The sequence below is a fragment of the Macadamia integrifolia genome, unplaced genomic scaffold, assembly GCF_013358625.1.
Source record: "Macadamia integrifolia cultivar HAES 741 unplaced genomic scaffold, SCU_Mint_v3 scaffold2619, whole genome shotgun sequence".
NCBI classification, from domain to species: domain Eukaryota; kingdom Viridiplantae; phylum Streptophyta; class Magnoliopsida; order Proteales; family Proteaceae; genus Macadamia; species Macadamia integrifolia.
Genome location: NW_024868837.1, coordinates 30,370 through 56,826, shown reverse-complemented (window position 1 = coordinate 56,826; position 26,457 = coordinate 30,370). Strand labels below are relative to the sequence as shown.

Here is a 26,457-nt window from a genome sequence, read left to right as displayed (position 1 = left end):
TGATAGCAGTCTTGGAGCTTTGGTTTAAAAGTCTAAAGCACTTTTTTTTCTATCAACTTTCTGGTTTCTCAAGGAATGTTGAACAACTCATGAGTCTTGATACACAATCCAAAGGTTAAAGGCAAAATCACAAAAAAGATGTAATTCCCACAAGATATTTTGAAACAAAAAATCATAGGTTATTTGACAAGTAATTAGTGAAGTAAATTGCAACAAAATATGATTGGTGATGCAACTGCAAGATGCCATAACTTGTGAAGTAGTCTCAAGGTTGAATCAGTATTGCAGAGGGGAAGTATCCCTACAGTCACTGTCTCACTGCCCAAGTTTCTCTTTCTCCTTCTTTCACTTTTTTTTTTTTCTGACAAAATAGTTAACCAACATATCCATGTCCTGGCTTTGGGTATGGTCCCATTTTCCACTCCTCTAGCTAAAAGTAGTGTAGCTTCATCAATCATGCCCTCTCCTTGCAGAGACGTTTGATAGAATGTTATAAGTTAATAGTGTCAACAACAATTCCTTCAACTTATGTCCTGGATTGCAAGGACCAATCATGAGGCCAACAATCCTCAGAGTTAGGTATGGTTTTCTCTTGGTTAAAGTCAATTTTTTGTGTGGATGGATTCTTATTCTCCTTGGTTAATGGGTGCTCTGTTTCAGTAATGTCGTTCTTTGTTTTCCTGTTTTCTTAATGCATGCTTCTTTCCACCATGAAAAAAAAAACACAATATTGTGATGGCAGTCGAAAAAGATTGAACTTCAACATCCCTTGCCCCAGAACATGTACCATGAAGCATTTAAACTGACATCTTTTTGCAGAGAGACCAAGCATTGAGTCCCTCTATGGTAGTCTAGATAATCTAGTTGCCCAACCTAATGGTCAGACTGTGACACCTAAGAATATGGCAAGTACCAGACTCGCCTGGGAGATCAATGAGGAGTCCCCACCAAGAATATGGGAAGTACCAAAGGGTTTGGGAGATCGGTGAGGATATGCAAACTTAGTCCCACATCGCCTAGGGAGAGATTACTGAGCTATTTAATAACCTCTAGCCTCCTTAATATGGCACAACGCGGTTTAAAACTTTGAGGCTCATGGGCCAAAGATGACAATATTGTGCAAGGTTAGTGAGGTTGGGGCATTACAAATGGTATCAAAGCAGACCTCGATAACGTGTGGGGCACAGTGGGGATGTTGTGCCGAAAGGAGGGAAGATTGTGCACCCAAAAATACGGTTTTGGAGATCGGTGAGAGTGTGCAAACGTTAAACCACATCTCCTAGGGAGAGATTATTGGGTTACTAGCCTCCTTAACATGGCACAAAGTGTTTTAAAGCTTTAAGGCCCATAGGCCAAAAATGACAAGAATATTTGTTAGAAAACTATTAACTATTGAAATAGAAAGCTCAGTACGATCTAGCCATGGTCTGATGGTTCTTCGAAACACTTGAGAATAGAGAGGCTAAATCAGGCTATGGTAGAAGCTAAAACTAAGGAAGCAGAGAATAAAAAAGTGACGCATATACTTTTTAACCAACCCGGCATAATACCCAACCTAGGGGAACCTATTCCATTGCCATCTCTACGATGAGGAAGAAATGCCAATGCCTTAGGACCTTGCAACCATGATTATTGATTTGTTAAAAGATGTCGCCATCTGTCTGTTGTCCCCCACCTTTAGTAGGTCTACCAGTTAGTTGAATGATTGCAACCATGATTCTAATCAAAGTAAATAGAAAGCCTCAAACAGGGGTTCTTGTTAATAACATGCAAGGTTGCCTAAGTTCAAACTTTCAATAGGAACTTCTCATTTTCTTTCTTGAGTGTTAAGAAAAGAAGTGCAAAAAAATTTGAGATGCATCCAAGTCAAGCAGGAAATGTGTATGCAAAAGAATTTGAGATGCATTCAATTCAATCAGAAAAGGTATACATATATTGAGTTAGATGTGGAATAGAAATGAAAAGGTGTGAACTTCATTGGTAGTCTATCCAACATCTCCAAGGCCTCCATTGCATGTCATGTACACTAACGTGCTAATCTATAAGTGCCAGCAATTAGAGAGCTTAGCTTTTAGATTGACATTTCAGGAACTCAACGGAGCCCTAGTACATGCAACTATCATCAGAAATAAGCAATGCCAATGGGGCTTGTTTGATAAGAGTATTTTAGTTAAATGCCTAGAAATAAAGGATTCATTTGGTACTTATATTTTTCTCCTATGTTCTCTTTTTTTCTTTTTTATTGTATGATTTTTTTATGACCTTAAGTTTAGCCTCTTAGCTCGTCACACTTTGTTTATTAACAAGATATATTTTTTTAATTATTAATTTAGATGTTTGAATTAATTAGTTATGATAATCAAGGATTGGACATGCCTATGGTTCTTGCTAGGTTAAAGTGACTATAAGTAACGAAAAGAAAGATGGATAAACAAGAAAAATCATCCAATCTATCTAAAAGGAAAGAAATTGCTATGAAAATACTAGTAAAAAAAGAAAGATGGAGATTGGGAAGGAAATCATCAAAGGGCTAACAAATTGGACAGATGATCACAAAAAACATTTTATTGACATCTTATTGGAGCAAGTACGTAAAGGGGCCAAAATAAACACTGGTATTAGTAAGGATGGTTGGGGTATTATTTTTAAAGTAGTTTAATGAGTCAAAGCAAACCAGTTATGATATGGAAGCAATTAAGAATTGTTATAGGGCCTTGAGAAGTTAATGAACTACGTGGAAAGTATTTTCGGCAAATAACAGTGGATAAGAATGGTGTCACCTACACAAAAAGTCAATGCACCAATCAAAGAGCATTGGGACGACTTCAAAGCGGTAATAGTTGACTTTCTACTAAGTTCTAGAATATTTTATAGTTTATTATTATCATGTCAATGTTCTGAAAAACTATATTCAGAAGCATAAGCAAACCGTATAATTTTTGAAGGGGCTACGAATGTTTGAAGAGGAATTGGATGAACTTTTTGAGGGAACTAGGGCTTATGGAAAGGATTCTAAGTGTCCAAATGAAGATGCAAAGAGTAGTGTGTGTGAAGTTTTCGAAACGAAATTCGATGAAGATATTGCGAAGTCACAACCTGAAAGAAAAGTATCAAAATCAACCACAATGAATACATTAGATGATAATGATGACTCTGTACTTGAGTAGATATATAGTGCATCGAAGAAGAAAAAACTTGATTCCACTTCAGGAAACGAAAGCAAATAAAGGTAATTAGTGCACCCAATCTGAAGCTATGATTATCTTATACTCCTTGGGAGAAATAATGACAAGGATTCAATCAATGCTTTAACTGCTACTTCGAGTGCAAGTGGATTTGTGCCTAATACTCTAAAGATATTAGATAAAATGGAGGAGCTACCTATGGGGAGTGACATGCACTTGGATGCCATGATGTCGTTCGAGGATCCCATAAAGAGAGGTTTTTTTTTTTTTTTGAATCCTTCTATTCGTTTTGCTTGGGTATGAAAAGCACTTAACTAAAATGGGCAAAGCCCGAGTATCTAAATATGTTTTTTGAATATTTTCTATGTGATTCAACTAGTATGATATAATGGTTGATAGTATTATTAGGTTGGATGGTTTTAATATGAAAAAAACAAGCGTTGATTACAATTTTTTTTTTAATGAACTACCGTTGATTATATTTGGATAGTGACACTTCATAATCAAGAAGCCGTTGTGATTAAATGATTACTTAATGCAATTAAATGTGGACTTATCTTATGTGGTTGTATCATATTATCGTGTTTCACTTTATCTATTGATCATTATTCATTAAATAAATGTTGAAATATTATTTGGGCAGATGATGACACTTTATGATTAAGAAGTAGAAGCCATTGAGGATGCTATGTTATTTACAAGTGTAGTGATCTTGACTAAAAGTATCTTGGGTGAAGAAGAAGAAGAGGATGAAGCAACTCCTCAAATTGAGAGACAACGAGTTCATATATATCCCATCACAGGCTATGCTCGGATTGTGGAGATATTACATCCTAATACACATCCTACAAGAGTACGTAGGTTTTTTCTAATGTCTCGAGATCACTTCATAAGGTTAGCAGATGCATTGAAGGAAAGAGAGTTAGTAAAAGATACAAATAATATCTCCGTAAAGGAGCAACTGGCGATGAGTATTATGATCATGGTTCATAATATTAGGAATAGTATTATTCAAGAAAACTTTCAACATTCTGGTGTGAGTCAATTTTTTCATAACATTCTATGGCCTCTTAATACTTATGCCAGAGAACTCATTTAGTCACCATTTTTTATGAAATTCCCACTAAAATTCATCGGTATTGGAGGTATCATCCTTATTTTGAAAATTACATAGGAGCAATTGATGGGACACATGTTGTTTGATCCATCCTAATTACTAACCAAATTCCACATGGATTAGGAAGGAAAAAAGAAACATCACAAAATGTGCTAATTGTGTGTGATTTTGATATACGTCTTACCTTCATATGAGCAGGTTGAGAAGGAACAACCTTTGACTCAAGGATTTTGTGGGAAGCATAGCATTGACAATCTTTGAAATTCCCTCATCCTCCATAAGGTAATTATTTAATTATTATTTTGATTATTAAAAATAGTATTTGATTGTTATTCTATTCAATAAATATTCATAATTAATTTACTTATGAATTGTGTGTATTTGAAGGAAAGTATTACCTTGTTGATCTCTAATTTTCAAATGTCCCTGGATACTTTGCCCCATTCAAAAATGTGCATTACCATCAAGAAGTTTATAACCGCAGAAGACCACAAGGGGTTAAATTAAGAAATGATTAATCATGCTCTTTCTTCATTAAAGAATATAATTGAGAGATGTTTTCATGTTTCAAAGAAACGCTTTCAAGACGATGTCTCTATATCAGTTAAGGACATAAGTTGAAATGGTAATTGCTTGTATAGCCATACACAATTTTATTAGGAAACAACAAGCAAATGATTGGTTGTTTGAAAAGTATAATTGTGAAGACTCAAGTATCATTGATAATAACTATAATAATGAGGAAAATATGAAGGGCAGGGCTTCAGCTTACTGTCCTTAGTTACTACTCAGCAACAACGTGTATGGGGACAAGTTTGACAAAATATTGCTGATATGATGGAACAAGATGCAACATGTTGATGGGGACCCATGTTTTATGGCTTGTTTATTTTTGTCGTTTTATGAATTTAAACATAAATTGTATCATTTGTTGCAGGCACGGAGATTAGGAGCCATAAGTGTCATAATATGAATTAACTATGTGTGCGAGTGCAAGTTTGGCCCTGATGACCTGAACCCGCCCTGATCCTGAACAAGTACCAACCCAAAAATTTTGGCCCAGAGGGCCGGGCCGACCCTAAAATTTTGACCTGAGTCAGGGTCAGGGTGGGTAAGGGTTGATGTCTTTGGCCCGGCTAGCCAGCCCTGAACCCGGCCCTGATTTTTGCCCCTGATGTTGACTCTGGTTGTAACCCTGATGTTAACCCTGAATTTAACCTAATTTTATATATTATTTGACATTGAGTCATTAACACCTCAAAACTCCTAATATATCTTCTAATCGATCTCTGTTGCTTTTTTTACCAAAAAAAACAAAGATCTCTCTTACTTTTTTTACCAAGAAATTTGTAACTTTGTATTTTTTTTTATCTCCTCTTTATTATGAATATTTTTTATTTTTAAGTTAGTTCATATTTTGCAAGGTCAGGGTCAGGGTATACCCAGCCCTTGATGGCAAACCAAGGTCAGGGTTATTCAGGGTTAGGGTCAGGGTCAGGGTTATCCTGGCCTGACCCTGAAAAATCAGGGCCAATCAGGGTGGTTAAGGGTCGGGCTGAACCCTGAAGGGTAGGGCCATGGTTGAAGTTTTGCGGCCCTGAGTCAGGGTCAGGGTGGGTTTAGGCCTAGTTAAGGGGACTCAAGGTTGGGCTAGGGTTTTAAGAAACCTAGCCCAACCCGGCCCTGTTGCACCCCTAACTATGTGGAAGTGGTGAATCAATTTAAGAAGGATCAAAGTACCTGGCCATGGGAGATATTTTATTTTTTGTTGAATTTGAAGTATTTGAGTAGATGTTTTGTAAGTTTTAATCTGGTAAAACAATGTCGTGATCAAGTGGTGGTAGAGCATCAATTAGCTACTAACATTAGAACTGAATGGATCTATAATCAACTTTTAATTTCTCGGCCTTCCTCCCCCTTGTAGTTTTTCAATGATTCCTTTTCTATACCAAAATATTGTCGGCTTTATTGAGATGTAGACCCATTTAATCATTGCCATTATAATATGGTTTTATCTTTTCATGGTAAAATATACATGGCAGCTTGTACGTGATTTCAATTCAAATTTACTGAAAAAGAAAAAAAAATCTTACCAAATGTGTTTTCCTACGTGATAAATTATAAATGTTTTGAAAACGTTGCTAAATCCTAAGGATTGAATCGCATTTTCACATAGGGCATTGAGTTGGTTTAGATTGGGTTGAACAATTAAAGAGCAAACTCAGCAAAGAATAAGTCGTAAGTAAAAGGGTAATTTACAGCGCCACCCCCTGGAGAATGCCAGTATTATAAGAACATCCCCTCTCTTTCACCAAATTGGACTCAGACCCCTTACCATCAATCTCCGTTAAGTAAAAATTTGAAAGGACATTTTTACCCTTTTAATTAAAACAAATAATAAATTATATTTTACCTATGTTATTTCTCGCTGACCGTCTGCAACAGTAGCTACCACCAGCGTCTGGAATAGCAAGTATCACTGGAGATTCTAGCTTCTTCTCCGGTGGAACCTGTCACTCTCTCTCTCTCTCTCTGAACCTCGAGGTCGACTATCCCTATGATTGGATCTGGGCGACCTTGGCGACGGCTTTGGTTATGGCGACCAGTAGCTATGGGTTCTTTAAATGAGGAATAGGGTTTTAGAGGGAGATTTTCACAGGCTAAAGAGAGCTTTTCAGAGAAAGGAGATCGGGAGTTAGAGAGTTTCAGAGGGGGAGTTCGTTGGCCAAAGAGGGTTTTAGCCCAGATTCGGCGGGAGAGAGAACAAAGAATGAGAGAGCGAGGTTGAGTTTAGGAGAAAGAAAATCGCTGATTAGGGGTTTCAGAGAGGGGTTCTTGCTTGTTGGAAAGACGTTTTAGATCTGGGAATCACTGGGGGAGAGAAAAAGTGAGAGTCAGAGTCAGAGATGTCTTCTTCCTCTGTTTTCTTAAGGTTTCTTCCCTGTTTTTGAGTTGCAAAAGGAAAAGGAGAGAGATGTTTTCATTCTTGGTTGGGTTGTCGTTGGATCTTGATGCTATCAAAGCGGGAAAGGCTAATCAAGTTGGATTGGGGGATCTTTTGCTTGGGAGTTGATCAAGAAGCATTCAAGGAGTAATCGACCTCTCTTCAATGCATATAGATTTCACTGTTGTTGGAGGTTCTGGCTGTTGCAGGTTAATCCTTCTCCCTTCCTTTTCCATTAGTTTTAGCTTCGATTCCAGATCTGATATTGATCCCCCATGTGGCTGAACCTATTTTTCTTTCTTATTCCATGGCATTCTGGCCCTGACCGAATCCATTTTCTTTTCTTTTTTACTGAAATTGTTAGTAACAGATTGCACCTTGATGTCAACCGATTGCACCTTGCCTCATTAGTTCTTTAAAATGAGGCATCTCCTCCGTCAACGGCAGTGGTGGTTGTTCGATGTCAATGTGGACCGAGGTAGACTCAGAGCCGGTGCCAGAGTCAAACATGCCCATGCCCTCATCATCACTGTTGGCCTCTCCCGTGATGGGGGCATCATGGGTAACCTCCTCGCCTCAAGTTCTTGCTGGGATTTATTACATAGACATTTTAGGTACTTCACATCTAGTATGGGTATATTGGTATTTAAAATAAAATATAATAGTTAACATCAGCATATAAGGTATATTCCTTAACGGAGACTGATGGTAGGGGGTTTGAGTCTAATTTGGTGAAAGAGACAGGGTGTTCCTATAATACTGGCATTCTCCAAGGGGTGGCGCTGTAAATTATCCTAAGTAAAAAGAATAATGGGTTAAGAAAAAAAATATCTTACCAAAGGTGTTTTCCTACATGATAAATTAATAAAGCTTTTGAAAATTGTTGTCTGTTGTTAAATCCTAAGGATTGAAGCTCATTTTCACAAAAGGGTATTGAGTTGGGTTAAGCAATGTCGTAAGTAAAAAGAATAATGGGTTAGAAATCTTTAAAAAAAAAAAAATCTTGCCAATTGTGTTTTCCTACGTGATAAATTATAAAGCTTTTGAAAACTATTGTCTATTTCTAACTCCTAAGGATTGAATCCCATTTTCACATAGAGCATTGAGTTGGGTTAAATTGGGTTGAGCAATTAAAGAGGAGAGAAGAAGTCGTAAGTAAAAAAAGAATACTTAGTTAAGAAATCTCACAAAAATAAAAAATAAAAATAAAAAAACTTAAAGGTGTTCCAAATGATATTCTCATTCTAGGTTGAGAATGTATTCTCCATAAAAGCATTCCAACTTAAAGGTGTTCCAAATGACATTCTCATTCTAGGTTGAGAATGTATTCTCCATAAAAGCATTCCAACTTAAAGGTGTTCCAAATGACATTCTCATTCTAGGTTGAGAATGTATTCTCCATAAAAGCATTCCAACTTAAAGGTGTTCCAAATGACATTCTCATTCTAGGTTGAGAATGTATTCTCCATTTTGGGAATGCATTCCAAGAATATATTCTGAGAATGCAAATCAAACACTGCCTAAGCTATCCAATATTTGAGAATGTTTTCACAATTAAAAAAATTGGCTTTCAAAAAAAAAAAAAAAAAAAAAGAATATAAAACTTAAGAGAAAAAAAAATTATAGAGAGAGGAAAGAGAGAGAGGGTTTGGGTTTGGTTGTGGATGGATCAAAATTTAATTTGAAACCAACCTGAACCTGATCCAACAAGTGGTCAAGGGTTCTTATTCAATTTGATAACCAACCAATGCGATTACAAGTTTATATGTAAGTGTTATAAATGGAAAAAGATCATCTCCAACACCAACAAGCGTCCAACGATCTGTCCAAGGGCTAGGATTGTTTGGACGCACATCCCCAAGTGTTGGGATGCGTGACCAAACCATCCCAACCCTTGGATTTGGATCGTTGGACAATCATTGGAGACGATTCAGGTCCGTTATAAATAGGATGACATAGAGAATTTCTATAAAAGGTTTATAATAGTGTGAAGATAAATCAGACACGTTTTAATCCTTTTTCTTTTAATATATATTTTTTTATTTAATCAAAATTATTTGAATAGTCTTGCGCAATAATATTAAAATATATACTAATTAATTATAAGAAGTTATATAATTGGATTAAATTTGGTTGGATTTTGAAATGGATATTTGGATGGATACTTGGTGGATTATGTGTCGTAAAAGTTCATTCCCAAATAAAGAAACTTTCAACTCCTCCTCAACCTGGCATATCTTAACCAAATCCTTTGTTTGCATGGGATCTCTGTGCATTTGTATGGTCTAGAGAAGCTTACTTGTCTTATTCCGGTCCTATGAGAGGTGACGACACCAGTCTGAACAAAGGGAAGCCCTATAAGTCATTGAAACAACAACAGGAGTACCCTGATCTATCAATAGAGGGAGGAAAAAAGGGACTTTGCTCCCCTTTATAATATGAAGAAAGAAACCCTTTCCCTCCAATCCCTCTTAAAAATCTTACCAAAAAAATTAAAACTTTTTATAAAAAAAATGGAAATACCTTCTGTGAAACCATCTCAACATGGTTCAACAATAGCTTTGATTGCTTTTTAGTGAATTGGCTAAGCTTTTGAAGTTTAATTCGGTCATCCACATTAATCATGCCAACCAAAACGTACGTGGTGATAGATAATATCAATAAAAAAAAAAAGGACTATTTTGAATTGAGTTGATCCCTAAAATTAAAAAGAGAAAAAAAAATTATTTCTCAAATTTTTTTTCTTTTTTGGAGGGGGTGTTGATACAAATTCGATTATGAAATCATAAGGGGGAATTATGCACAGGAGGCCTATGCCCCATAGAAACTGTCTACCTGAGATTGTCCCTTGACCCGCAGGTCCTGACACAAGGTTAGATTTCTAGCTTTTTTAGAATGGCATCTCACTAATGGCTTGGGCCCTCGATGGAGGCCTTCTTCGCCTTCCACCTAAGCTGCATAGGAAAAGCCTAAAGCCAATCCCAAGGAACAGTGAAGCTTCAAAAGGTCTTTCTATCTAGGCGTAGATAATCAGCAACTTCATGGACAAGTCTTTTTCACCAAGTCTCTCTCTGAGATAGTGATCACATTGTTATAGCTTTCATGCGGATTGAAACCATTAATTTTTTCTAAAAAAATCTAATAAACTTGTTATTTTGTTCAAAAAATTGACATGTCGAGCTCTATACAGAAAGACCAAATTAGATCTCTTTAGGCAAGAGCACTGATGTAAATACTTTTACTTCATAAAAAAAAAAACATAATAATTAAATGAAAACTAATGTTGACCATGCAATCTAAAGTCTATTATTAGGTTGTGTGCATCATCCTTTCAATCCTTGTAACCCAACGTGGATCCCATTGCGTTCCCCAAAAATAGAATGGTATATGTCCACTCAACGTTCTAAATTCCAATGCCGACCTAATAATTTTTCAATGTAGTATCATCTTTACAGGTAAACAATATAAAATTAAGTAGGGTTGTTATAGGGCTTGGATTTTAAATGTGATTAATTTATTGCTTTACTACCTACCCATCCAATGGTTATTCCACAAACTCACAATTCACGTTTTTAAAAAAGGTAGGCCAAGTAGATAAGCTTATCCCTTAAGCCTATAAAGAAAACACTAATCTTTTTAAAAACTATTATTTTGTATTCTAAGATCACATTTCATGTATATAATATGGTATTGTTTGTTCGGAGTGGGAGTAGAGACTTGGATTGAAATTGTAAATGGTTACTCTTTTAATCGAGTTTACCTTAATTAACCCAACGTCTATCACTGCCCTTGAATGGGCATAGGAAAACAATGAAAGGTATTTTCGACTTCATCAAGAAGGGAGTAAAAGGTTGAACATGATTGTGAGAGAATTTCCACCTTATTTTTTATGGGTAGAGGTTGGGTACATCACCTGCACCAGATATGCAGGTGGCCTTGACCAATGGGCAAGGTGGGATGGAAGAGGCACGGTGGTCCTTTTCATGAGGTGTCGAGAGAGATGAATACATGGTAGGAACTTCAGTGGCGTGCCCAATATTTATTTATTTTTATTTTTTATTTTTTTTAAATCAATAAAGTCACAACTTGAGTTTGCGTCAAGCTAATGGGAAAGACATGGTCTTTTTTTTTTTTTTTTTTTTTTAAATTTAATGTTTATGCAAAAACAAGGAAATTCAATTAGACCACGAATTACAAATGTGTGGAAAAGCTCTATTGCTATTTCATGAGGTCATCCACATCGACATCGACATAATGAAAGTGAAGGGCCCACGACAATGACGGAGCACCCCGAAATCCATTAGAAGAAAATAAAGATATTACATCATATGGTGACTTGTATTGAATAATGGTATCATATGAGGTTGAAGGGCTATAGACAACACTTGACCAAATAAATCAACTTTTCAGTTATGGTATTTGAGACTATTCTCTCTTAAAATTTAGAAGTTTAATTGCAAGTGGAAATCAACAATTCAAAAGAAGGAATCCAACTGCCCTAGCCCCCCCTCTCTACCTCTCTTGGTGGAAAAAGGTTCAATAGAAATATATTTATTGAGCCTTACTAGAGAAAAAGATGGATACAATCTTAAGAAGGTTCTTCAGAAAAGATGTCTTCCAATGACCCAAGTGATGGTAATTCAAAGCAGATTTAGAAATATAATGAGCACAAACATTAAGATATCTAATTACATGGGAGAATGAGCAAAGCTCAAACCTTTTTCGTGAGAAGCCTAATGCAAAAAAGGGTGAACTATAAATATTTGATGTTCTTCTAATTAACCCTACCTTAACCTATCTTATTTTCAAAAAATCTTTCATCAGGAGGTAAGAAGAGGTAAATAAATAGACTGAATTTCATAGATGATCATCATTGCATTTGGATGAATGTCTTGGGTATAGTAAAAGACATTTCAAACCTCCAATAAATGATAAGAGAAAATCTTTTGATAACTGAAGGTGATGAAAAAAGTTGTAACATTATTAATTTATTTATTTTCCTCTTTAATGTAACATGCTTTTTTTTTTCTTAATAGAATCACGTTATTTTAAATGTGTATTTGAAAAACGTAAAGGACAACCATATTATTTGAGAATGACATAATGGTAAATCATTTATATTATTGTAATTTTTTTTTTGATAATGATTTCTATTATTATAATAACCCTTTTAGAAAGTAAGACAATGGATAATTTGAAGAAGATTGCGATAAAGAAATAAAAATGTGTCCATGTTTTGCCCTACAAGGCCTGGTTATCTAGATAAATTAAAACAGTGTGAAGCCTTAAAATAGTAAAAACCGATTAGATTTGATCTAAACCAATCAAACTTCACAAATTACCATTTAAATCCGATCATGTGAGACTCACATTGACACACTCTCTCATCCTAACCATGTGGTTTCTCTCGTTAACAAAATCGTTTTCCACGCTATTACTGATGTGGCATGGAAGATGAAGATTAGGGAAACAACGTGTGTATTCCTGCCAATTATAGAAGTGGGTGGAGTAGTCTTGTAAACAAAATCTGGCTCACGGGAGGTCCACCGGTACTTCTCTGGTAACAGCACAGATTTAGCCATTTTGGATTTGGGCTCTCTCTCTCTCTCTCCCTTGCTCCCCACCTTCCGGGTTTCTACTTTCTGAGTTCCTTCACCCACCTAATATCTTTCTACTAAAATAGTCTCCTTCTAGGCGGATAAAATACTATATCATCTATGAAATGACAATAAGATCCTTATAGAAAGTATGTAACTTTTGTCTTTTGTTAGGATACTTTTGTCCTTCAATAATCTCCAAGGAGCCCATCCTTGTTGACAAGTCAACTACTGAAATTACAAGAGCTCCCCCTCGCGGTACAATAATTTATTAATTATTTGATCCTATCCATTTCTCTAATTTCATGAAAGCACCCTCCCGTTACCCATTTGGTCGAAGTAGTCTTTCGTTTATATTTAGTATATAAATCTCTTCCAATATATCCATTTCTGAAACTTCTTCGTGTATCGTCATTTGTGTGTGGTTTGTGGTTTCGGTTTCTCCAAGGAATTGGAAAGAAACAAAGACATTCTGTCCTGTTTGAGACGAGAGGTCTCACGACTTCCCCCAATTCTTCTCTGTTTCAGATCTCTTCCGTTTCCAAATTCCCAGATTCTGAAAACCCTAGGGCTCTGTTTGTTGTATGGTGAGATAAAAGGTTTGATCGATCGATTGAGATAGGAGGGGAGGTCAGAGGGAGGGAGTTAGGGTGGGGGGGAATGGAGAGGATAGTTGGGGAGAAGTACAAGTTAGGTCGTAAGATCGGTAGTGGATCTTTTGGAGAAATCTATCTTGGTTAGTTTTTCTTATGTTCTGGAATCATAGTTCGTCTGATTTTGTTTCCTCTGTTTCAGTTGAAGACTTGAATTTTCTTATTTTTTGATGATTTTGATGGATTTTGTTCCTTTGCAGCGACGCATATTGATACCTATGAGATCGTTGCTGTGAAGATCGTAAGTATTCGTTTATGTCTCAGGGATGTTTCGATGTGTTCTCCATATTTTGATGTATTTCGTACCTCTGTATCTGAGCTGGGCGTTTAATGGATAGATCGTGAGCTGATATTGAGATTTTCTCTGTTCTACGTGCTTCCTAGTTTGATGAATTGGCCTGACGGGGATAGATGCCTTTTTCCTTTGCATAGTGATTTTTACTCTATGATATCTAATTACAAGAGGAAGTAATTGCTCTTTTGCTGTTGCCTGCTATTTATGTTTTGTGTTTCCTTTCCAGACCTTTGCATCCTCAATTGTCTAGCTTGAGTAATTGTTGTTTAATTGAATTCCAGCATAGCTCTGCCAGATGAGTTACCCTGTTGTTGTGTATCCTCCGGGTTTTAAAACTCTATCTCAGAGAGGGGTTGGGGGACTTGGGTTAGTATGAGTTTTCTCCTTTATGGTTGATTCTGTCCTCTAGAAATATGGAGTGCGTCTTTGAACATTCCAGTGAACAGCTCTTCATGTAACCTGGGATTTTTTTTTTTTTTTTTTGGGTAATGCTATCCAACAAGTTTATTAGTATATATGATTGTTTTTCATCCATGAGCAAAAAGGGCTCATGTCAAACAAATTAACATCATAATGTTGTATTACTTAATTGAGAAAAAGCAACGTTTTAGATTGTTATGTTGTGTTTTACTCCGTGATGAGTCTTGGTATAGTTTTCTTTCTGTAACTACAGATTGAATATGGTGCCTTTTTTTTTTACAGGAAAACAGCAAGACAAAACATCCGCAGCTGCTTTATGAAGCCAAGCTCTATAACATTCTTCAGGCAGGAAGTATGTATAATGTGCAGCAACTTTCCTATGGCAATCGTCTTCAACTTATTATTGTGTTTAACATATTTTTTGTGTTACTTATTAGGTGGTATTGCGAATATAAAATGGTGTGGAGTAGATGGAGAGGACAATGTCCTTGTAATGGACTTGTTGGGACCAAGTCTTGAAGATTTATTTGTCTACTGTGGAAGAAAATTCTCACTGAAGACGGTCTTAATGTTGGCTGATCAGATGGTAAATTCAATTCTGTTGCGCTTTTTGGGTGGTGGGGAGACCTCAAAAACTTTACGAACGACAGCTTTCTTTTTTCTCATGAAAAGTGATTTTTTGAGCTGGAACTTGTTAGATTTATGGAGAATGATTTGAAAACATGTGGTGCCCTTTTGAATGTCCTGATCTTTTTTCTCTTTTAATTTTTTTTAAACATATGCAATCGTCGCACAAGATTTATTAAAACAATTACGATGAAGTAAATCCTCAAATGGTTGAAAGGTTGCGATTTAGGTGCCTCTTTGTATTTGTCACATTTTTTCTTTTCTATATTAATGGACCTTGAAACTTACTTCTAGCTGAAGATTGCTGAAGTAATTATAGATTTATTTCTGAATTTCATTCCAGATTACAAGAATCGAGTATGTGCACTCTAAAGGATTTTTGCATAGAGATATCAAACCTGATAACTTCCTCATGGGTCTTGGTCGGAAAGCAAACCAGGTAAGGATGACGAATTTATGGTGACATAATTTGCTTTAGTTTGATGATTCAATTTCTTCGTTGCAAATATGTCTTTTTTTCATCATTCTTCTGATTGAATTACTATATATAGGTTTATGTTATTGATTTTGGACTTGCAAAAAGATATAGGGACTCCACAACTAATCGTCATATTCCTTACAGGTATATATTCACTTTACAGTTTGAGAATCCCGTCTTATTTGGTATTTGTCACTTAGTCTTTGAGGTTAGGCAATTTGCTAATATTTCCTGCGCAGACACTAAGGTTTTTTCATTGGTTGCTTTTATGAGACTTGTGTGAAAATATCCAGTAACTTGGTTATTAATGCGGATCCGGGGTTCCGAAACCAGAATCCGATCGCTAATGGGCTTGTCTAAGTGTTACATAACTCAAATCTAAAGAACTAGTGGCAAAGTAGTAAATATCTTGAGTTTGATATGAACAAAAAGAAGAATTGTAACTAGGAAGAATCTTAAAAGGATTAATAAAGAAATAAAGGAGGAAGGATATGAGAGGGTTTGATTTATTTACTAGGGATAAACTAGGAAAGGCGAACAACATAATGGCAGGGTGTAATAAGGAGGAAAAGTAGGGTGATTAATATGGAATTACGAATGAAGGATTTTAAAACAAACCCAAGACTTGGAATTTAGGTTGTCTTTAACCTTGTGGCTTCAGCCATGTACGAAAGACAGAAACATGCGATGGTGAGGAGCCCTTCAAATCTTCTTGGTTGAGTCTTGGACTTTGAGATGAAGAGTTGCCCACCCAGCTCTATCAAACCCATCAAATAAAACACAAAAGATCAGTTATTATCTTCAGATCCAATTCCTGGAACGGTAGGTACTGGTTTCTGGTTCAGTTGCAGCAAGGTAATTCACCGTAGGAAGGGGTTTTGGGCAAGGGATTCTAGGGTTTGAATCGCTCTAGGGTGAAGAACAGACACACAAAACTTTGGAAAGAAGAGAGTAGAAACAAGAGAGATCGATTCAAACAGATGGGCAGCCGGTACCGTTTTACAGGAAGAGGAACAGACGGGAGCTCGAAGAAGGATAATAGAGAGAGAGAGAGAGAGGCACAAAAGGGGGGGTGGGGAAGAGGTCACCCGACCATTGTTCTGTACCTGCCCTGCACCATAAACAACTCAATCAATCTGCCCATTGAATTGGGTTACATGCCTATATATGATAAAAAGAGATTAAAGCCACCTAATTAAAGTCTAGAATTGAAATGGAAACAAATCTCCTAATTGTTCCTTAAGACCTAGACTAACAAAAAATAGAAACACATTAAAACTCAAATTGGTAATATCCTACTTAGCCTAATAACTGCCAAAATAAAAGATTACATAGATTCCTCAAGATTCCCAAATAAAATAAATCCTAGGTAATTAAATATCCTACTGAACCCAAAAACCCAATTGGACCCGGTTCATCTCGGTCTAGATTGCCAGAAAGGATCCATCCGGTTCAGCCCCTATTTTGCATTAGTTATCTTCCTCATTTACTCTTACAATTTTGTTGGCAGCAAGGGACAAAAATATTAATATTCCTGATTAGTTGGACTCTTTGTTCTCTATATTTTTGTGATGTGATTAGATGTTTGGACATTTTAGTTTAATGGCCTTGACCGTATTCTTGTTTTGATTCAAATGCCTGGGCCATGTTCTCTTTCTTCTCTCTTACGCTTGGACAGGGAGAATAAAAACTTAACTGGGACTGCCCGTTATGCCAGCTGCAATACTCATCTGGGCATTGGTAAGTAAAGATTGGTTTGCTAATTTGATTCAAATTATATGTATGACTCCTAATTGATGTTCTGTCCAGAGCAAAGCCGGCGAGATGATTTGGAGTCTCTTGGTTATGTTTTGTTGTATTTTTTGAGAGGAAGGTAGGTGTTTTAATTCTGACCTGAAATTTTTCATCAGCTTTGATGGTTAGGTTGTGATGGATTTGTGTTCCAATTGTACTGACCAATGCATGTTTCTTTGTAGCCTTCCCTGGCAGGGTCTAAAAGCTGCTACAAAGAAGCAAAAATATGACAAAATATGTGAGAAGAAGTTATCAACTCCTATTGAAGTACGTATATGCATCTTCTCTGAATTTGCATTTTCTGTTCCAAATATATGATATTGTTGTAAAGTTGACTGACTGCATGGTTATTCTCTCCTCTAGGTTCTATGCAAGACTCATCCTGTGGAGTTTGCATCATACTTCCATTACTGCCATTCTCTGACATTTGATCAAAGACCTGATTACGGATTCTTGAAGCGCTTGTTTCGTGACTTGTTTACTCGTGAAGGTATCAGAGGACCAGAATCTCTTTATTTTAATATTCTTATTCCCTCCTCTTGTCTTGATACATAAATGGATTTTGAGTTGATATTTTTTCAGATAATTGTGAATGATGTATGACAATGCTTTGTATTGAAATTTTGAATCAATGACCAATGGGTCGTTAGAAAATAACTCTGTGCATCATCTTTACTACTATTATTCCAACTATATATGGTCATTTAACACCTGCCTTTGTTTTGTAAGTTTATGACTTTCTGAACTGCCATTTGTTTGTTAGCTGATGAAATCGAAAATAATTTGCATTTTGCATGGACATTTATTTAGACCGCTCCATGTTATATTATCTCTTAAAATGTTATTATTTTAAACCCCCCAGTGCTTCTGGAGAAGATCATATGGGATTTTGTATTTATTATGAAAAAGATGAAATAGTATGGAACCAAGTGGTTCAGTCTCATGTGGTTATTTTCTAAGTTTACTCTGTTTTAGGGGGGGCAGATCTATCTTCAACTGCTCAGTGGTGGCATTGTCTTTATCTTGCTTTCAGCTGATAACTTAATCCTTGACAATATTTATACTTTTTTTATTATTTATTATTTCAGTAATTGCAATTTTAGGCCTGATTTTTCTTTTGTTACTTGTCTGACAGGATATGAGTTCGATTATATATTTGACTGGACCATTCTGAAGTACCAGCAAGCCCAAAAGACAAAGTCTCAACCCCGAGTATCTGTTAGTATTTCCCAACATAAATGAGTTTTTCCCCATCCTGAGCTTCAAATAAATCCCTTGTAGGACCTATGCATGACTTTCCCTCTAGTAGTTGTCCTATGTGGCATTGTTGCTCTGTAAACTGAGATCCATATTTTAGTTCTGAAATTTGGTGTGCTTTTCTGCTCTGCTGTGTGTGGGGGTATGCTCCCCTGTCTATCTGTATGTGTGAATATGCACTCTGATGTTGCTATACATATTTGCAGCCAGTTTCTGGTGGGAACAGCAGTCGAGCACTGCCTATGGATGTTGACAAGAATCAAGGTAAGATATTACCTTCATAAACAGTTTATACTGAACATGAAATTGATGAAGAGTACCACATTGATTACTTGTAACATGGCATGATGTATGCCACCAACATTTAGAAATATTTACTATATGAAGTGGCCTTGTGCATCCAACAATCAAGTGCTCTTGAAAGGATTGTTATAGGCTAATTGGCTATTATTAACTTTCACCTTTCTTCACTGATTATGGAGCCGAGGGCGGGGTGGGGGGGATATTCAGCCTTTGTTAAACACTTTTGACAAATATGACTGTTTTGTTTCTTTAATGGCAGGAGGAAACAATGCATCACATTCAGCTGAGGTAACAGAGCGCGTAATATCAAGTAATGCTGCACGTCCTGGGGTTCGCATGCAGTTTAAATCATCAACAGAAAAGACTTCTACTGCTGAAAATAATGTAAGATCATCTAATAGTGGCTGTGCTTTTATTACATGAAGCTGCCTAGCTGCAGTCTGCTTGGGCTAAAATAATGTTCTCACTTTAGTTTACAGTCCTTCCAGAACATTTAGAAAGGAGTCTATATCTTCGTATGGAAGAATTCCCGCCCCCCCTTTTTATAATAGGTCAATCAATACTTTCTTGTTCTGCATAATTTGTAGCAATTTCTTCTAATACTTACTAGTTACAACTTGTCGGAATTTTTGATGTTTGCAGGCAGTGAGCAACTTTCCTGAGAAGGTGCAAATGCCATCTACTTCATTTGCTGTACCAGGTGCCTCCAAGAGAAATGCTCCAAAACCAATGGTGCCACTTGAAGCTGCACATCTTGGTCATGGCTTTGGCAGCAAAATTGGTCCTTCAAGCAGTTGGCTTCCTTCCTTACAACGCAATTCCTCTGCCAAATAATTGGTATGGGAGTTATATCCGTGCGAAACTTTGAACTTCATTCATTTTCCTGAAGAACATTCTCATAATTTGGTGTGTGAGATCCTTTGAAAGGGGGAAATAGAAGTGTGCCTAGTTCTTATTGTTGACTTGATTTTACTACCATTCATGTTAAGGATTCTGTTTTTGACACCTGAAGTTTCTTTGTGGCAAGGTGATGCGGATCCGAGGTCCAAGAACAGGAATCGGATCGCTTAATGGCCCACCCAAATAAAGGGAACTAAATTACCAAGATGCAGTGGCAGTCTTGTAAATAAACAGAAATTATAATGGGCTACTTGGGAGATGGGACGTAAAGGGAATTAGAATTATTTGCTGGGGTTAAACTAGGAAGCAAAAATAGAGGTAAGGGATAAGGGAGATTTCAAGGCATACATAAGGGTAAAATAGGAAATCAAAGTAAAGGGGAATAAACACTAACTCCCGATTGGGGCTTCTTCTTTCTTGGCCAAAACAGGGCAGACGATACTGAGAAGCTTCAATTCGATGGAGCTCAGCCGATCGGTCTCGGTTTGGCCTGAAATATCAGGCGTAGGGTGACAGCAACAGGTCCTCCAAGATTCCATCACCAGAAGCCCTGGACAGTCCAGATCTGATGGGGTTTCGAGCCTACAACTGGATATGGCGATGGAAAAGTCAGACCTGAATCTAATTTGGATTTCTTCACAGCAAAACCCAGTTTTGGAAGGGGATGTTCTAGGATTTGTGTCGCCCAGGGAAGGGCTACCTTCGATCGAAGGCTTGACTCAAACAGATCTCTCATGAAAGAGATCGATCCACTTCCTTTGGAACTGCAACTACCGCCCAATAACAGAGAAAGGGAATACAACCAGAAAAGAGAAAAGAGAATAGAGAAAAGAGAAAAGAAGAAGAAAAGCAGGGGGGTCACACAATCACAGTCGTCAGCCAGTAAACCAGTCGTTCAAAAAATTTCATTCCAAAAACTTTAAATCTGTCTTTACTAGTGAATTACATGGCTTATAAAAGAAAACTCGAAGTATTAAATTGGTAACTAATTTAATATGGAAACTAATATAAAATTAGAAGCTAGCTAATACAAAAGAAATAATTTCTAAATCTAAAGAGAATCAAATCAAAATATTTTTTTTTTAAGTCCATCGTGCAACTGCATCAGCTCTCCCGGTCTTAGAAGAACTTGATTCCGTCGAGTTAGGTCGTGTTCCCAAGATACCCTTGTAAGTTGCCCGCTGATGAGGTGGCACATATCTCGAAGTAGGGGATGGGAATATAACACCAAGAGGAGGGAGAGTAGGCTGACGTGTCTCTAGAGCAGGAGTCAGTCGACGTGGTATGTTTGATAATGCATGTGACCTCATTAAGTACGTATGACCTTGCTTCACCTTGATGGTGTTCTGTGCGCCATCATAGAGAATGCCTGCATGTCGCTGTCAAGGTCGTCCTAGAAGAATATCGCAGTGTGCCAATGGGGTGACTAAACAGGTGACATGGTACTGTATCGGCCCAAACTGTAAGTGTACTCGAACAACTGTAGTGGCCTCTTCTCGAGCTATGGGTTCAAAACCTCGCACGTGAATCTTCTTGAAAAGCTGCTTCTGTGGAAGGTTGTGTGCTCGAACAAATTCAGCAGATATGAAGTTTGCTTCTGCCCCAGTATCAACAACTGCATGAACATCATTATGGTCGGAGCCGTGCAGGAGAGTACCCTTCTGTCTGAAGAGGAGCCTTATCAACTAGTCTATTCGAAAAGAATGAAAGGCTTGCTGAATGAGCTTCTACATCCTCATCTTCATCATCGACAATATCATCGTCCTCGAGGGGATAAAGATATAAATGAGATTCTTCACTTTTCTCTGTCGGCTGCTTCTCTGCTACGTTCACAGAACGAGTCCTGTTGGGACACTTATTGGAATAGTGACCCTTCTCGTCACAACTATGGCATATGATATTCTTCACCCTAACACTATCCTTGTTGAACTCTGACCTTTTTTCTTCAACTCTGCGAGCTTCAGGCTTCTTTTCCTCCATACGTGGTGGAGGTCTATAAACTGAAGAAGTCTTGAGCATACCCTTCCAATAAATGTTCTCTTCAGCTATCTTCGCATGAGCTGCTGCCACATCAACAGACCTGAAATCAGTGTTAGCCAACTCAAGTAGAATTTCAGTACTTAACCCACTGATATATTGCATCATCCGTTGCTGGTCTGTCTCCTGAAGTCGACACCTTGATGACAGTTTGTGGAATTCGAGGGTGTAGGAATCCACATCTTTGTTCCCTTGTTGCAAGTTAAGTAATTTATGGAACATTACCTTTTCATAATTAAGAGGAACAAATTTTTCAGTCAGGATCTGCTTCATGACCTCCCAATTGGTAACGGGTCCAAGTCTTCTGACAAACCTTGCATGTAGTACATCATCCTACCATGAACATGTATACCCAATAAACTTGGTGATGAATTCACACTTCTTTATGTTTGGAAGAGACATACGCAAAAATTCTCTCCACTTTGGTAAGCCAGTCAAGAAATTCCTCAGGTCCCTTTTCACCACTGAACTTGGGAACCTCAATTTTGATGCCATAATCTTTGTCGAAAAATTGCCAGGTAACATCCTGGGGAACAACTGGATCAAGTTGTTGCCTCTGAGGTGTATCTTCAATCCATAAAGTGTTAGAGCTGAGGAGGTAATGTAGAGGATCCTTTTTCAGCTCGCTTGTCGGACCTCTTCATAAAGGCAATCATCTCTTCCATAAACTTATCAAACTTGGCTTCATTCCTCTCAAGCCAAGCATTAGTATTTTGTTAGTTCTCGGCTAACTTGCGATACAATTTGTGCAACTCAGCATTGGTGATGTGACTTTCCATGGTTAGAAAATTGCAGGAAAATTCGCTCTAATACCACTTGATGCGGATCCGAGGTCCAAGAACAGGAATCGGATCGCTTAATGGCCCACCCAAATAAAGGGAACTAAATTACCAAGATGCAGTGGCAGTCTTGTAAATAAACAGAAATTATAATGGGCTACTTGGGAGATGGGACGTAAAGGGAATTAGAATTATTTGCTGGGGTTAAACTAGGAAGCAAAAAATAGAGGTAAGGGATAAGGGAGATTTCAAGGCATACATAAGGGTAAAATAGGAAATCAAAGTAAAGGGGAATAAACACTAACTCCCGATTGGGGCTTCTTCTTTCTTGGCCAAAACAGGGCAGACGATACTGAGAAGCTTCAATTCGATGGAGCTCAGCCGATCGGTCTCGGTTTGGCCTGAAATATCAGGCGTAGGGTGACAACAACAGGTCCTCCAAGATTCCAGCACCAGAAGCCCTGGACAGTCCAGATCTGATGGGTTTCGAGCCTACAACTGGATATGGCGATGGCAAAGTCAGACCTGAATCTGATTTGGATTTCTTCACAGCAAAACCCAGTTTTGGAAGGGGATGTTCTAGGATTTGTGTCGCCCAGGGAAGGGCTACCTTCGATCAAAGGCTTGACTCAAACAGATCTCTCATGAAAGAGATCGATCCACTTCCTTTGGAACTGCAACTACCGCCCAATAACAGAGAAAGAGAATACAACCAGAAAAGAAGAACTACAGAGGAAGATGAAGAATGTAAGGAAGAAGAAGAAAAGCAGGGGGGGTCACACAATCACAGTCGTCAGCCATTAAACCAGTCGTTCAAAAAATTTCATTCCAAAAACTTCAAATCTGTCTTTACTAGTGAATTACATGGCTTATAAAAGAAAACTCAAAGTATCAAAATGGTAACTAATTTAAAATGGAAACTAATAAAAAATTAGAAGCTAGCTAATACAAAAGAAATTGTTTCTAAATCCAAAGAGAATCAAATCAAAAGATTTTTTTTTTTCTAAGTCCATCGTGCAACTGCATCACAAGGTCCACATTGCACACATTTAAAGAGGCCTTTGAGGTTTTCCCAGGCAGCTCACCTTAAGTTATGTTTAATATTAACACTTCGAGGTTTGAGGCCCATGCCTGAAATTTGAGGTGCTGAAGTTATCATGGATTTACTTCTGCAATTGCATGTTTATCCTTGTATATATTCATTAAGTCTTAAACAAATGATGTGTTATAGTGCTTGTTACGCTTATGCTCCTTGCCCGGAAGTTTATGCATTGTTACTTAGGCGAATGCTATGTGTCGCAACATATCTTTTGGTTTGAAAGTACTTCTCATTATGTGCACGAGTATCGATTATATATGTTACTATATTAATCATGGAATTTTTGTTCCTGAAGTACAATTGGAATATTTAAAATGCTCCAAGTGACTCGTCTTGTGTATGATTGAATGTAGCACTATTCTACCCAAGTATCTGGGGGCTTTTGCTTTGTTACATGCAATAGATTGAACTGTTCATAAGTTGTTTCTGTAGCCACTGACTCTTCTCTTTGTTTTGCTAGTGATGGATGTGGAGAGCAAGATTCATTGAAGACAAGCTAACCTGGGGTACATTTGCAGCAACTGCAACTGCAACTGCAACTGCCAACAAATTATTGTTGCCCAATTACCCATCTAGAGACAAACATGCTTAATGTATCTCTCTTAAGGTGACTACAGACACATCGTCTACTCGAAAGCTTGGGAGCTGTTGCGTACATAGATGGCATAGATAACTCTCACCAGGCTTGGGTCTTATGGTTCTTTGTAACATGGATGATACATCAAGTGTTTTTAATACCATTCTTACTGTTAATAGATCATACAATTCCCATTGTGCTATATGGTTGTTGTTTTGACAGTGTGTATTTCATTTGATTCAGGATTATGAGTTGCATTTGTATGCTTGTTGCTTTATTATTTTGGATCAAAGCTTTGGATGTTCACCTGGATCAGTTTTAACCTATCGAGTTCTTCAGGGTCTGAATAAAACACAATAATTTAGTGTTTCAGGTACCAATATTTCATGATTTCTTCTTGGCGCTTGTGTCAGGTACTGACATGCCTTCTAAGAGTTATGACTAATTTAATGGATGTTGTAGCTAGTCATAATCTATATTATCTCATCTACGGATCTTTGATACTCTTCAGAGAATGATATTTTGGCCGGTTCAAATACCGGAAGAGCAAACATTTGTTTAGAGTTCAAATCAGTTGGGATGAAATCGAATTTCACTTGAAGGCAATGTATGGATCTCAAGGGGCCAGAATCTGGAGGCTGGAAAGATGTCAAGGTGATTAATGACTGGTGGTTTCTGCTCTGAGCCTCCAAAACTATCTTTGCATTATGCTGTCTTAGAAGTCGAAATTGACATGTGGTTGGGAACTAGAAGCAGGAAATGTTGCTATTCTATATAACCAACTGCTATTGTCTTGCAAAATTCCAACTTTATTATGCCATCTTGATTGGACTTGCTAGTAATTAAGATTTTTGTATCAGTAAGATGCAATTTATCTTGGTAAGGAATTGATTTTTAGTTGTGCATGTAGTTTTTTTTCTTCTTTTTATTGAACTTGTATGAAGAAATCAATTTGTAAATCCTCATTTCTCTGAATTTTCTTGAAAATGTCCTTGCATTCATGTGCTATGTCTACTGATGAAATGTGATCTTGATATTTTCATGGTTTCCCATTTTAAGTTGACTTTTCTTGTTTTATGACCAAAATTTTCTGTTCATCATTTTATTGAATTTTTTTAATTGGAAAAGAGGAGAAAGATTATAAGGAAACCCAAGATACTTTATATTATCGTTCTGTTTAATATTTCATGTTTACAATGTTCTGAAACTCATTTACCTGGTGTACAATTTTCAGGGATTTTTCTATCCACTATGCCATCAGACGGTGGCAAGTTAAGTTAAATGGAGTTGAGCTCCAAAGAGGTGCCATTGGGTCACTATTTTTTTTTTTCCTCTGCGAAGGAAGAAAGATGTAGTTATTGAGCTGTTGAGACGAAGATAGTGACAAGGCTGAGGTGCTGGTAGCCTACAGTGGGCAAGGTTCTTTTGAAACTGTGAGTAATTAATCCTAAGAATTAGAAAAGAAGTCTCAAGTCTCAACATTGATTGGTACACACAGTTGGAAGTTTTGTCAGTTTAGAGATGACATTACGGGTGTGGCAATGTTTTAATGTCGAAGGCAGTAGGCTGGAAATACTGAAAAGCTATCTATATATGCTCGAGTAATCTATAGAGGTAGTGGGCTGGAAAAACTGAAAAAGTTGGCTATATGCTCGTGCACACTAGCATTTGTTTTTTGTTGTTTTTGGCTGTGTATGGAAGTGCCTTGTGTTCAAGATCTGCCTCTTTGGGTTGAAACTAGTGAAACAGATAAGCTTCGGGAGTTTTGGTGGAAGTGGATACTTAATTGGTGATGAATAATAGCACTCCTACAGAAGATTGAGAAGTAATCTGTGGGGCATGGCTCTATTGGGAATTGAGAAAGAGATTCATGTCGTTTTTATCATTGGTATGAGCTGAGCTCATTTTAATTAAATATTGCGGGTTGATAAGCTTGGCAGACATGGATTTGCCTCGTTGCTGGTGCCGGGTGCATCAAAGCAATGGAATATGTGGGGTTTGGTTTCAACCTTGTCAGTTGAAAAAAAGCTTAGGGATGGTTTGAGGACGGTGAGAAGGGGTTTGATTTTCACTGGTGAGACCTCCTATCTTATACTCTGTTTTGATATGAATTGTGAAATTGGAAACTCAAGGATTATCTTTAAGTTGGGTCAAGGTTATGAGCACTTGGGCGGTCAGCCAGTGGAGATTAGCGTGTGTCATGGGGTGGGTAACCGAGATGAGTGGGAAGACAGTTCTGTTCAGTTTGTAGCCCATGTATGGTTTGAGGAGGTAAAAGGGTCGATGTGGTCCACTGGTTTATTATGATAGGGCTTCGGAAGGAATCCCCACTTAGGGGTCTTGGGTTTTTCCCCCCTTACCTGAATTTCGGATGTGATGCTAAGTACCTCCCCCC

The 26,457-nt window shown here is 37.4% G+C and overlaps 1 protein-coding gene and 1 long non-coding RNA gene across 2 annotated transcripts; both read left to right on the top strand.

Annotated features, from left to right (window-relative positions):
- The first annotated feature begins 3,846 nt into the window (after window positions 1-3,846).
- Window positions 3,847-5,150, top strand: LOC122066861. The gene is made up of 3 exons (XR_006136499.1): window positions 3,847-4,038; window positions 4,501-4,584; window positions 4,690-5,150. It is a non-coding gene; the product is annotated as an uncharacterized LOC122066861 (long non-coding RNA).
- Window positions 5,151-13,212: 8,062 nt separating this feature from the next.
- LOC122066864 (casein kinase 1-like protein 3) lies at window positions 13,213-24,339 on the top strand. Its single transcript, XM_042630691.1, has 15 exons — window positions 13,213-13,579; window positions 13,697-13,737; window positions 14,494-14,563; window positions 14,649-14,797; window positions 15,182-15,277; window positions 15,390-15,460; window positions 16,995-17,056; window positions 17,126-17,189; window positions 17,293-17,377; window positions 17,474-17,600; window positions 18,246-18,328; window positions 18,574-18,631; window positions 18,930-19,054; window positions 19,313-19,507; window positions 23,946-24,339. The coding sequence occupies exons 1-14, from the start codon at window positions 13,504-13,506 to the stop codon at window positions 19,502-19,504; spliced, it is 1,299 nt and encodes a 432-aa protein (XP_042486625.1). The 5' UTR covers window positions 13,213-13,503; the 3' UTR covers window positions 19,505-19,507; window positions 23,946-24,339.
- Window positions 24,340-26,457: the final 2,118 nt, after the last annotated feature.